At 38.8% G+C, this 14,217-nt stretch overlaps 1 protein-coding gene across 1 annotated transcript; it reads left to right on the top strand.

Moving 5' to 3' along the window:
• The first annotated feature begins 1,686 nt into the window (after window positions 1–1,686).
• On the top strand, window positions 1,687–12,684 carry LOC148862314 (glycine--tRNA ligase, mitochondrial 1-like). The gene is made up of 9 exons (XM_088977235.1): window positions 1,687–2,804; window positions 4,253–4,635; window positions 4,720–4,837; window positions 5,328–5,522; window positions 5,613–5,837; window positions 11,002–11,061; window positions 11,184–11,264; window positions 11,349–11,754; window positions 12,238–12,684. Exons 1-9 carry the CDS (start codon window positions 2,346–2,348, stop codon window positions 12,468–12,470), a joined length of 2,160 nt encoding a protein of 719 aa, XP_088833361.1. The 5' UTR covers window positions 1,687–2,345; the 3' UTR covers window positions 12,471–12,684.
• The last annotated feature ends 1,533 nt before the right edge of the window (window positions 12,685–14,217 follow it).

The following is a 14,217-nucleotide window of genomic DNA, read 5'->3' as shown; positions in this document are numbered from 1 at the left end:
CTTCCGATGATAGAATACAACAGGAAAAAGGAAAAACATAAGAGAGAAACATATATAAAGAGGGAAATCCTAGAAACTATTATCGCTGGGCGTGTGCAACGGTATCAGAGGATGGTGCAAGTTGAAGGGGAACCAGCGACGTCGACGGCCAGTGTACTGGGCTTGATATCGGGCCATTGACGGCATATACAGTGCTGGCCATCCTGGATTTGTTTGTAGACGGAGGCGACATGCCTTCCGCAACCAGCCCAACTGTTCTTCCCGCAGGACAAACACCTCACAACGTAAACACATATTCTATCCTTATCTGCTACACCTGCACGCCTTGTGTTTGTTACTTTGTTTCAGAGATCTCTTTCTGAAATTCTGGATTTCTGATTTGGGGGATGGCTTTGCTTCAGCTGGTAAACGCGTTCATAGTTCATACCGTTGAATGCATATGGGTCCATGTGGTTCTTCCGTTTTTGGTTTGGAAAATAATAATAATAATTAATAGCAACGTATAACATAAACTGGGGTCCATGTAGACTCACTCGTGCACGTGTGAGCCCATGTGGGTTCTCAATTGTCATGAAGTAGAGTCCACGTGGATTTTCATTTAAAATGTATAACATAACATATGAAAAGCATTACAAATTGTCATTTGTGTTAATATAAGCATTACAAATGAAGTAGAGTCCATGTGGATTTTCACTTATAGGGAAATTAGTTTACTAAACATTTCCACCCCAATAAATGATTAAAAACATAATAAATGAAGTAAAAAATGGGTTATCAAACAGTTTTAAGTGATTGTTAAAATAATTATTTATAAAACTTAAATGAGTAATTCAATTGATGTCAACCACGGCCTAAGGCTATTTGATGTCAACCAAATTAAGAGTGTTGGACTCTTAATTGTTGAATGATAGGTTAGTATATATATTTTGACATTTTTTTATTATATAATTGTTTTGCATACGACACTTGAGTAATTCATGTTGAATCACACTGTATTTACTAATCAGCTTTAGGGCAACCAATTCAATGTTATTTAGGCGGAGTTTGGAAAGAGTACAAATAAAAATATGTACTTTGCAAATGCATACAAAAATAATGTAAAATATAAGGTTTTACAAACCAAGCCTTACAAACCGAGCCTTACACCGAGTCTTAATGTGTAAATCATTTTATCTCTTGATAGATCAATTGTTATCTTGAGTTTGGATAAGATCATCGTATTATGTCAATAAGCATGCAATATGGACTCAAATAATGGCAAGCTGTTGTGGAATATATTGTTTAAAAAGTTTTTATTTATTTATTTTTTATGTATTTACTGTTGTAATAGCAATAAATACAATATAAAAATGTTTATTTATTGTATAAATCATAACATTTATAAATGGTTTGGGGTCACCTTCCTTCTGTCCAAAAAGAGAACCAGGAACACCTTTGTAAGAAGAATAAGAAGAGTGTACTGCTGGAGCTCTCACGGTCGATGGATGATGGCCGGTGTGTGGAATGGGAGGAGAAAAGAGAAAAGAGAAAAGCAGAAAAGGGAAAGAGGGAGGGTTCGAACTGTGAGGGAGTTTAATTTAATTTTTGTCGTTTTGTTCCCTGGTTCAACCGCATACCTAACTAACGGCCAAAATCCATTTAGCCCATCTATACTGGATAACATGGTCGTCCCTCGTTCGTGGGTTCACAGAACGCGGACTGGGCACAAACGGAGAGGGAGAGTTCCAGCTCATGACCCGATTACCAGCTTCGAGCCTTCAACTTCAGCTGGTTGCCGATTCTCTCTCTCAATAATATATTAAACCCACATTTGCACTGCTTGCTCAACACTCTATTGGTTCCAAAACAAGTTGCCGCAGCTGGTTTATATTTGAGATTAATCTTTTCATCACCAAATTTCATCCACACCTGTTATCGGGTTCGGGCCGGGAACTATCCATCCTGGTTCAGATGGGATTAGAATGTCGCAGGCTTTCTAGTTTCTACAAGGAATGAAAGAAGAGTGGATTCGTTTGCACAAACTCGGTGATAAGAGATAATCCTGTCCGTTTCGTTCAGCTACTTTCACGGGCTGATCGGGTTAGGCCTAGAATGTTTCCCGACCCTTTTTGACAATGTCCCTTTCCAAATGACCAAAACCACTTAAATATCCATCCCAATTCTCAAGCATCCATCCAAGTTCGTGCTCGTCACGCGGTATCACTCACCCATCCATCCACCTAAAATCCCACTAATATGTGCACTAGGTTTTAGGGTTTTTGATTTTTTTTTTGAACCGTTTTCAACAAAAACAACGAACGAATCAGGATCACCTATTGGCTTTATCATTCTGTCGAATCGTTCGCATGCGATTTATCTCTCGCATCCTCTCAGTCTCGCCAAAGCCCTGTTACCTTCACATCCGCTACATTTCTTCTCTCTCCTCCACCATGGCATCCACCGAAGACTCTCTCCGTCGATCCCTGGCCGAGAAGCAATCCTCCATTGACGCCCAAGCCGCGGCCGTCCGGTCCCTCAAGTCCTCGGGCGCACCAAAGTCCGAAATCGACGCTGCAGTTGAAGCCCTAAATGCACTGAAGCTTGACAAAGCCTCGACCGAGAAGCAGCTCCAGGACGCCGTCAGTGGTAATGGCAATGCTAACGCATTTAACAGGGATGCATTCCATCAGGCTGTAGTGAACACGCTGGAGCGTCGGTTGTTTTATATCCCTTCGTTCAAGATCTACCGAGGTGTTGCCGGTTTATACGATTATGGTCCTCCCGGCTGCGCCGTTAAGTCCAATGTTCTCGGTTTCTGGCGGCAGGTGAGGTCGAGATTGGACTTGTTTGATTTTAGTTAAATCATGGTTGGTAACTGCAATTTTGTGTTGTGTTTACATGGTTTTTGCTTAACTTTTTATTTGCTTGGAATGATCGGGACAGCAGGTGGTTCTTTTTAATTCTTTGAATTTCATCAGTTAACTTCGAATACTTAAGCGAGTTGGTTTATAAGTTTAAATTGCAATTTTGGCCTTTCAGATATTTTTTTTAGTTAATTTTGTATGTGCTTAGTTGTTTATTTTTATCTTCTAACCGTGGGATGGTAAGTGTTTATTTTTAATACATTAATTCCCATCTGATTCATTTCCACAACTGGGTAATGCTAGAATACTTAATTGCGTGGGCTAACCCCCCCACAGACACACACACATTTTGCTAACTTTTTAGTGATATTTATTTGTTTATTTATTTATTTTTTGAATTAGTCCCTATATACTCCATTTCCATTTTCCAGAACTAGGTTCTTTAAACTATGGTGGTTAAATTGTCCCTGCATTGTATTTAGCAGCCATAATTTTTGGCCAAATTTCATTTTTCAATTTACTTTTTCATGTGTTTTTATTGGATTGGAATTGTTGGGACTTGGGACTCGGGAGAGTATCCTGTGAAAGAAAACTTTATGTACCTTAACAGGCTTTGTCCCATGTAGAAGTGGAAGCAGAAGAGTAGTGGGACATGAGTCATGATGGAAGATATTGGTAGGCCGGAGTCTGATGGTAATTCGGTGATCGTACCCAGTGATACCGATAAAAAGGAAAATAATGAAAGGGAGGATGAGATTCACCGAATTGTTAAATCACTTCCTTTGGAAACAGGTGGTGGAGCATACAATTCAAGTAGCCAGATCATTGGTTTTGTTATTTTTGGGGTTCAAGGAGTGTGAGAGAAAGTTGTTCAAGATATTAGAGGAACAGGGCACAAAGAGCGGAGGGAGATGGAGAATGTAGTAGGACTATCTGATAAAAATAATGAAGGGGAGGAGAGCAGGTTCAGTAAGGAGGTGTATAATATCTTAGCATGGGAAATGCTGAAGCATAGCATGCAATTGTTGAGCAGGACATGCCTTTTTTGAGTAATCACAATTCACACCCTGTCTTTTTTTTACTAATATTGTCTTTTACTTTTGGAACTTCGAGCCTATATTGTATGCTGATTATATACGTTTTTTCCTTTTCAAGAATATTGTTTTTACTTTAATCTATAGAGATTAGAGAAGAAATTTGCTGCATCCTAACTCCAGTGAATCTTTATACATCAGATTACCCAATTGGAATATAGCCTATAGAATGTTGTGTTTACACTTTACACAGGATGTGCAACTCCAGCATATTATATTACCTCGAACTTGTTCACACTGTGACTTCCAAGTATCAAATGTAGCTCTCTCTTTATGTTTCCAACTGTTTGTATGACCTTTTGTTTCTATTTTCAGCATTTTGTTCTGGAGGAGAATATGTTGGAAGTGGACTGTCCATGTGTTACACCAGAAATTGTGCTGAAAGCATCAGGGCATGTGGATAAGTTCACTGACCTCATGGTTAAGGATGAAAAGACAGGAACTTGCTATCGTGCTGATCACTTGCTTAAGGACTTTTGCAAAGAGAAGCTTGAGAAGGATCTTAGCATGTCTGCTGAAAAGGCAGCAGAACTAAAACACGTTCTTGCTATTTTGGATGATCTTTCTGCTGAAGAACTTGGTACTAAGATCAAGGAATATGGCATTACTGCTCCAGATACAAAGAGCCCTCTTTCTGATCCATACCCTTTCAATTTGATGTTTCAGACATCCATAGGTCCATCTGGCTTGAGCCCCGGGTGAGAAAATTTGGTGGATATATTTGCACTTGATTCTCCTCTTACCTATTTATGCCAATATCTCATGCATTTGGTCCAATGCAGGTATATGCGTCCTGAGACAGCTCAAGGCATCTTTGTGAACTTCAAGGACTTGTATTATTATAATGGGAATAAGCTCCCGTTTGCTGCTGCTCAGATTGGCCAGGCTTTCAGAAATGAGGTTTTAAAATTTTCACTTAATTATATGGAATTCACTAGGATTATACTAAATGCATCCCTTTTTTAGCAATATTGATATTTGCTCTACATTCCATATGAAATCCATCTGTTGTTCTGATCAGTTCTTATAATTAGTTGAATTGAGGGCTGAACTCTTCATATTATGACTGTAAGTACTGTTCTCTTGCAAGAATGACATTTGAACTCTTAATGTTATGTATGTATATAGATAGATGGGTTGTATGTTGAAGATCTCGATGGTCTTGGATAAATGGATAGTAGTAAAATTTCAATAAGCATGAGAAAAAAGCCTAGTAAACAAGCAGAGAATGCACTTGAAAAAGGGGGGAGGAGCATAATATAAAAGGACTTAACCAGCGAAAACCTAGGAAAATAATTTTTGTATCCCTTTCATGTTGAGGGTCTTTTCTTGTGGCAATGATACTGGATTTTCAAGCTTCAAATCTGACAGTACTTTTCTGCAATTCCAGATATCACCCCGCCAAGGCCTTCTGAGGGTCCGTGAGTTCACATTGGCTGAGATTGAGCACTTTGTTGATCCTGATGACAAGTCTCATCCAAAATTTGATGATGTTGCAAACCTGGAATTTTTGATGTTTCCAAGAGAAGAACAAACATCTGGGCAATCAGCAAAGAAAATTTGTATTGGTGAAGCAGTTGCCAAGGTTAGTTTGACTTTGGGTTTTCCTTTTTATCCACTCTTTTCATACTGGCACTGTTCACAATGTATTAATTGATTTATTATTTTGGATCAGCGAATTGTTAATAATGAAACCCTTGGCTACTTTATTGGGAGAGTATACCTGTTCCTGACTTACCTTGGAATTGACAAAGAACGCTTACGTTTCCGGCAACATCTTGCAAATGAGATGGCTCACTATGCTGCAGATTGCTGGGATGCAGAGATTGAATGCTCCTATGGCTGGATTGAGTGTGTTGGCATTGCTGATAGATCTGCATATGACTTAAAAGCTCACTCTGTAAGAGTTCAACTGTCCTTTTCTTTTCTTGTTCTGCTTTTAATTGATGAGAGCCAAAACTTCACCAAGAGAACTTTTATCAGTTGTTCTACAAAACTGCAATATGCATAAAAATTCACATGCATCAATAATTTGATGGACGAGTAATTTAACAAAGAGATTTCCAAGTGTTAGATTTAGGGTAGAGCACATGAGTTTTGTACTTTGGACTATGTGATCATTGTATCTGGGACAATTTGTTCACCTTTTGTGCCATGTGTAATGCTACAAATACATATATTAAGTGGCAGCACAAAAGGGCTCTACATGTTCACCACAGGTTTGTGTGTGTGTGTGAGTGAGTGAAACTGAACAGTCGTGATTTGGAAAAAAGGTCCAATGTATTGTGGGTGTACTGAAATGGATTAGGGAACATGTAGCATGCAGAGCAAGGTTTAAAATGTCAGTGATGGTGGAAATATAAATAATCCAAATATAGGAAACATGCCAGAAATGCCATATGGAAATATTTTAAAAAGTAGAAGCATTGTGAAATATGTGAAATTATAGAATGATATGATAATAAGAGACATAGAAGGGCCATCACTTGGTACTAGTGATTTAAAAGGCGCGCCTGAGGCGTGCCTAGGTACTTAGACGAGGCGCATTTTAGGGTAGGCACCTCGCCCAGGTCCTAGGCGCAGCCCATTCAAAAGGCGCACGCCTGGTGCACCTAGGCGTGTGCCTGGTGCGCCTTGCGCTTTAACCTAGGCGTGCGCCTTTTGAAAATTTGTTGACTTTTCCTTTTTTTTGAGTCTGGCTGCTGGGCCGGGGGCTCCGCCCCCAGATTCGCTCGCTCATCGAATTTTCGAGAATCCCCTATTTGGTAATGTTGTCCATTCATTCATCTTAATAAAATATCTTCTTAAAAGAAATTAAAACTATAAAATTATTATTTTTTTGTGTGAAATCTAAGAATATAAGACCCTAACATGGACTTGTTTGAGCTTGCCTCGAGGGGCATGGCACAAAGGCGGCTCGTAGAATTAAGAATGTAATATGTCACATTAGCTACTCGATGCAATTGAGAAAAAGAAGAGATTGTGGGTTTTATATGCTTGAAAATGTTTTATATGTTATTCATAAAAAAAATGTTTTATATGTTTGATTTCATTTTTAAATTCTCATTTGAATATGCTTTACGTATTATATTTATGTATTTTAATTTTAGATAATAGGTTTTTGAAAACTTAAGTTAATATTTTTATTAATATTATGTTTTATAGTTTTTTGTTTTTTTTTTTGACTTTTTAGCTTTTTTTTTTGAATTGTGCGCCTTGCCTCAAAATGGCGTGCACTTCGCCTTGTGCCTTGTGCCTCAGGCGGAAAATGGCCCTTGCACTTTTAAAACACTGCTTGGTGCGATGGTAAAATCTTGGGCTGACAAGCGTGAAAACACAGTTTTGAGTTTGAGAGCAGCCACGTTGTGCAAAAATGCCATAGTTTAGGTTTGTATCCACTCCACCCTCCCAAACTCTAGATTGCTGGGACCAACATGGGGTAATGACTTTTATCAAGTCCACCGTTAAATTATAATCTTGTTCCGAAACCATCGAACAAAACTAAGAAACCAAAGTCAATAGACAAAACAATATGCTACAAAGTTGTCCTGTATACTGTAAGAGTCAAAACTCAATATAAGAGTATGCCATAGTTTTCAATGTACCAATGCGGTCCTAGGTGACAGGGGAGTGCTAGTCACCTGCCTAGGCATTGCCTAGTGTATCAAATTTAACCTTGCTTTTCGTAGTGTTTCAAGGGTTGTCTCAGAAATAGCACTTCTATTCATAATGTTTCAAGGATAGTGTCTAAGAAATAATCATTGCCTAGGAAAAGAAGGGGCTAAACCTTTGTTTTTGTCATATAAAAAAGAAGAAAAAAATCAGAAAAATAAGGAAAAGGGCGAAGAAAGGAAAAGAACCAGAAATTTAAGAAGGGGTGTAAACCCTGTTTTTGTTCCAAAAAATGAAGGAAAAGAACCAGAAATTTAAGAAGCAGAGAGGGTTAAACCCTTGTTTTTGTCTCAGAAAAGAGAAAGGAAAAAACCTCAAAAATGATGGAGAAGAAGGGGTGTAAACCCTGTTTTTGTTCCAAAAAATGAAGGAAAAGAACCAGAAATTTAAGAAGCAGAGAGGGTTATTTCCTATCTCAGAAAATGAAGGTGCTGATGGCAAGCTTAAGTCATCATCCCATCAATTCCAATTGCTCCAAGTCTTCACTCTTCACACTGCAAACTTTTCTGTATCATTAGAGCCTTAACAAAACAAGAATATAACAATTACATGTTGGTTTGTGAAGTAAAAAAAAGGAATGTTATGGTATATCACCTCCTATTTTAATATGAACTCAAAGTATAAAAATATTAAAATATTGTAAAATAATGAACTTGTAAAGTATAATATAAAAGCTGGTTGGCGTTTGGGACCTTTGGGTGCGGTGAGCAATAAAAAGTGCTTATTCACCTATGAGTCGCCTTGACAATATTCTCAGTTGAAATTAAGGCCCATAAAAAGTGCAAGTGATTCTGATAGGTCAACCTGATGATCTACCACTACTCAACATATCTACAGTACTACTGCCCTACATATCTACAATACTGTGCTGATAAAAAAAAATATGTACAATACTGTTACCAATTTATGTTATAATACCATCTTGAGTACTCCACAAGTCCACATAATTTCAGTAGTTTTCACTATGAAACTACCCATGGAAATGAAAAAATGTCATGAAAATATTAGGAAATATGTGGACATTTTGAACCATTATGCAGAATACATGAGGCCTTCCTTAAAACAGCAAGGGGAGGTCTAGAAACCATAAAGGCCTAAAGAATATAGTAATATAACAATGCAAAACAACAGAAAGATTAGCCTGGGCGGGTGGAGAGCCCATATGTACCTCAAGTGTCTCTATTTGATGGAGTATCGAGTGGCTACGTCATTCCTCTAGATGGATGAAATAGGATAGGTCATATGGACAAGCAATTTGAGTGGTCCTTTTTTCGAAAAAGATGGTAACTCTATTAATGAAATAGAGGGTACATAAGAAGATGTACACAGAAATTGCAAATCAAGAGTTAAGTAGGAAGAGAACTATCACTAAGCAAGACATCCCTGTGAGCACCAGCTTTTGTTAGACCATCCGCATCAGTGTTTAGCTCCCTAGGGATCCAACCTAGCTGTGCATTTAGGTTGAGAAGGATATGCCTTGCTTCAGTCAAGAAATGAGCTAAAGCCCATGGCCCAGTGCCTGAGTCAGCTAGCCACCTGATTGTATTTTCTGAATTTCTTTTTATGGTGATGTTCTGAAAACCCAGATCTCTCACAATCCTTTTTGAAAGCCTCTTTCCTAAACGAGTATGGAAATCCCTCGAAGGAGTGCTCCTGGAACCAACAAGGTAAACAACAGAATTTGGACCCTTTCTCCTTCTGGTACCTTCTCTTGTGCCTCTTTTTTTCAAGCCTTAACACAAGTAGTTGTTCCTTCTGGTTTGTCCTTTCCTGTTAAGGAGGTGTGGTCTCAACCTATTCCTCCGAAGGTAGGAAGTTTCTATTGGGAGGCCTTCCTGGAAAGAGTTAAAACACAGGAGATCTTCAAAGAAAAAGGCCCAATAGATGTTAGTCTCCTCATTGGTGTGTCCTCTGCAAATCTGCTGGTGAGTTTGGGTTTCACTTACCGATTTCCTGTCAATTTGCAAACATTATTTGGGAATGGTTTACTTCCTTATTTGGGTGTAGGTGGGACTCTCTAATGGATGTGCAAAGCTTGTTTACTTCCTCTCCTTCTAGCTGGCCAACTAAAAGAGCAAAGATTATGTGGAGATGTGTTAGGGCTGCAGTATGTTGGTCTATTTGGGAAGAAAGAAACTTGAGAATCTTCTCAGAAAAGGAAAGAACTGTGGAAGCAGTGATAGAAGTGATTCATGCAAGGGTAGTTCATTGGCTGAAAACATTGGACTTATTTGTGGATTTCTCAGTTGATGGTTTGTTTAGGAATTGGAAGGAAATTGCAGATTCAGCCCCAGTCAAGATTGTCTCAAGTTCTTGTTGGAACCCTCCACCTATTGGCTTTACCAACCTGAATTTTGATGGCATCAGCATGGGCAATCCTGGGCCTCCAATAGGAGAGTCTTGATGGACCACGAAAGAGGGATTGTGATGGCAATGTTTTCTGGCCCAATTGGAGTAGGGGGCTCGTTGAGGGCTGAGATTTTAGTCATCTCTGGAAGGGATTCAAAGGGCTAAGGATTTGAACATAAACAAGCTGATCTTAGAAGGAGACTCCGGAACTGTAGTAATGGGTAAAAGAAGAAAAAGGAAACCCAAGACTATGGAGTTGCTGTAATGAAAAGAGGAAATACTGCTGGTTGACTAAAGATATGGAAGTTTGATGCATTTGGATAAAGAGAAGTGCAAATTCTTTTGCAGATGGATTAGCTAGACAAGGGGTGAATAGGAGCTCTGTTTTTTGGGCTCAACTGTAATTTTTTCTTCTGTTTTTTTTTGGGGGGGGGCTTTAGTGGCATTTGTAGGGAGTTAAGTGATTTTAGCTCCTGTTGGATGTTTTCTCAACAATTAATCAATTAATGAAATTTCTGTTATTGATTAAAAGAATGAGTATGGAAATCCCCCTTGCTTGTAGCCCCATTTAGGAGGCTATTTAATTTCAGGACTATGTTGATGGTTATGCTATACTTCATCATAATTTGGAGAAACTGAGGCTGCATTTGGCATGCTTCCAGAGGATTAATTTGATGATTTTTTATTTTAAGAATTATTTTTTAAGTATGAACAAAAATCGCTGGAACCAATTCCTTTTCTGGCTTAAAATTCATTCTAAAAGTTGATTCTTTGGAGCTAGAAAATTCAGCTTCAAGAAACAATTATTTTTGGTTTAAAGCTCATTCTTCAAAATTCAAATAGTGATACTTTGGATCTCAAGTTTAACCAAACGTAGCCTGAGAGTTACTCCTATTATGTCAATTTGATTAAATGCTTATTGGAGGAATACTTTCTGCATTGTAGTTGGAGATTTGACAACATGCCAAACATATCTACATTGTTCATCAATATTATCAAAGGATTCTCTATTATTTATTCAAGTTGGTATTCTTGTTCAACAGGAAAAAAGTGGTGTTCCTCTTGTAGCTCATGAAAAGTTTCAAGAACCCAGAGAAGTGGAGGTTCTCTCTCTCTCTCTCTCTCTCACACACACACACACACACACACACAAAACTACTTCCACTCTATTTCTGTTTCCAGTTTCACTAATTTGGCCCCGCATTTGCATGGAATATGATTTCAGAAATTGGTTATTGCCCCAGTGAAGAAGGAGCTGGGTCTTGCATTTAAAGGGGCCCAAAAGAATGTGGTTGAAGCTTTGGAGGTAACAATAGATTGAATGCTATAACTTTTAGAATATGTAAGAAATTGTACTCATCTTGCCTGTATTTCTTTTCTTTTTGTGCAGGCCATGGGTGAAAAAGAAGCCATGGAAATGAAAGCCATTTTGGAATCCAAAGGGGAAGCTGAGTTCCATGTGTGCACTCTTGGAAAATCTGTCACTATTAAGAAAAACATGGTGATGATTTCAAAAGAGAAAAAGAAGGAACATCAGAGGGTTTTCACACCTTCGGTGATTGAGCCATCTTTTGGTATTGGACGTATAATCTATTGTCTCTTTGAACACTGCTTCTACACAAGGCCAAGCAAAGCAGGAGATGAACAGCTGAATGTATTCCGTTTCCCTCCTCTTGTGGCACCTATTAAATGCACGGTCTTTCCCTTGGTTCAAAACCAGCAATATGAAGAAGTTGCTAAACTCATCTCTAAATCATTAACTGCGGCAGGAATCTCACATAAGATTGACATAACAGGTATGCAACTTAGCTTGTCATATGATTTAGGTACTGCATTCTTGGGTTTATGCATGTAAGGCCCCGTTTGGTTCACAGGAATAGGCGTCTGGAATCGGAATCGGAATCGGAATGGGCTATTCCCATTCCAACTGTTTGGTTGGGCGGAATCAGAATCTCATTTCCATTCCTGCTGGAATGGCATGGCATTCCCCCATCTGAGGGAATGGCCATTCCCTACCCCTCGGGAATGAAGTGGCATTTCTGCTTATTCCAATTCTCATTCCTATTCCTGTCTGAACCAACCAGACTATGGGAGTAGATCATTCCGATTCCAAAGGATTCCTATTTTGATTCCAATTCTGATTCCAACTGCAAACCAAACGGACCCTAAATATAGGAGTGTTGGTTGAAAGGAAAAGAAGAAAAAACGAAAGATGCAAATGATGTGTTGATATTTCGATGCATGCCATTTATTGTACATTATGTTTTTCTATGTTATAGGTACATCAATTGGAAAACGATATGCAAGGACAGATGAACTGGGTGTGCCCTTTGCTATTACCGTAGATTCAACAACATCTGTGACAATTCGTGAGAGGGATAGCAAAGATCAAATTCGTGTGAGCGTGGAGGAGGTGGCTTCTGTCGTTAAAGAGGTGACTGATGGGCAAAGCACATGGGCCGATGTGCTGTGGAGATACCCTACTCGTTCAACCGTCGTGGTGGATGAATGAGTTGATAGATAAAAATAAAATAGCATATTTCTTGTTTAGGGTGTTAAATTGAAATTTGTTTGACATGAAAATCTTACATTTTCTTCACTCAAGTCAAAAGTCTTCGATTATAGCCAGCAGTAATGAGGGGAATTATAGTTTGTCCACTCACACATTTTGCTATTGTAACATTAATTGGAAGAGGTTAATGCATTTATAATTGAACATGGAGTAATTATTTGTCTCTTGAGCTGCTTCATTTATTCATGGCGTCACTCGTCAGGAGTCAGGGCCGGGTAGATGCCAAAGACACGGAGAGGCACCAAATGGTTGGTGAAGTTGCATGTGTGAATTCATGGAATTTGTTGTGACTAGGCTGTGCAGTTTGTCTGCTTCACTCGCATACGTGGTCTCTCTGTGGCCATCATTATGTATTTATGTGAATAAAAAAATTCTAGAAGGGAGGTCAGATAAGTTCCAACCTCACCGAAGTGTTTTTGTAGAAGAATGAATATCAAAAGAAGGAAAAAAAAAAATCAATCGTTTAATATCTTGGAGACTTTATGATTTTATTCTTAATTAGTTTAAAACGGAAATGGTTGTTTCCCACTTACCCTGTTAAGTGTTGACTGGACAATTCATCCACTCAACTCTATTATTGCAGCAGCATCAAGCAATGCTAAGAGAGTAAGAGGGTGAATCTATTTTTCTAGTTGAGGGAAGCCTAATAATTGCAGGGGCAGGAATATATTGGATCATTGCAAGGGATTTTTGTTTTGGTTATTCCTTGGCTTCAAATCGTTGTTGCTTTAATGCCAAGTGATTCTTAATTTTTGATATTTTACTTCTATAGGTGTGGAGTGTAAAGGACAAATAGAGGATAGGATTTTCTTTCCTCAAGAACTCTGAAAACATTCGCCCGAACATCTCTCCATAAATTTAACACACACATGTGATTGAGAATAGACTTGTTCATGGGCCGGGTGACCCGACGAGCTGGCACCCGGACAGGCTTGAACAGGTGTTTTGACCTGCAAGCTTAATCTCGGGCCAAAAAGTCTGGTTCGCATAAAATTCGAGCCGGGCTCAGGTTTTACCAAAATATCCTGGCCTAAGCTCAACCCAACCCGACTTATAGTTAAACCTAAGTAAAAACCCTATGTGATATCTATTTGAATAATTTTTTTGATTTAAGAAGGTTGTTGATTCACTTATAGGCTCATTATTCATTTAGGGAAAAAAAACATCTGAATTAAAATAGATAATATCCATTTAAATAGGAAAAAATTCTAATTTCTTTTATTAGGTGGGCTTCGGGCTTGGGCTCGGGCTTTGAGCTTTTTATCAGGGCCGGGCTCGGGCCCAAATTGTAGGCCCATTGGTCAGGCCGGGCTTGGGCCCAAATTATAGGCTCTTTGGTTAGGCCGGGCTCGGGCCTAACATTTTTCTGTTAATAAAGAGTAAAAACCCGGTCCGAGCCCGGCCCGACCCATGAACAGGTCTAATTGAGAAGGATGTGTATAAAGTTTTGTGGGGAGGGAATCTGGGGCCCAAATAGAGAGGCCCATTAAAATCGAATCTGATTCGGGCGGATGAATTTTTAATGCCTTGTCATATGGTAAGTTGATACCCAAGTCCTGCTTAACTTGATGGATTTTATTTTTCTTTTTTGGATTTGGACTCCTGCAACTTTTTGTCCAAGGCACTCTTCACCTCTCTTCGATGTAGGAAATTGAATCAAGAACCCCCGGGCCCCAACACTAGCCAT

This window comes from Nelumbo lutea, chromosome 3 (assembly GCF_056320005.1).
Source record: "Nelumbo lutea isolate HS-2025 chromosome 3, American lotus-T2T, whole genome shotgun sequence".
In the NCBI taxonomy this organism is placed as follows: Eukaryota; Viridiplantae; Streptophyta; class Magnoliopsida; order Proteales; family Nelumbonaceae; genus Nelumbo; species Nelumbo lutea.
Note: the sequence above shows the minus strand (reverse complement) of the source record. Positions and strands in the feature narration are given on the sequence as shown.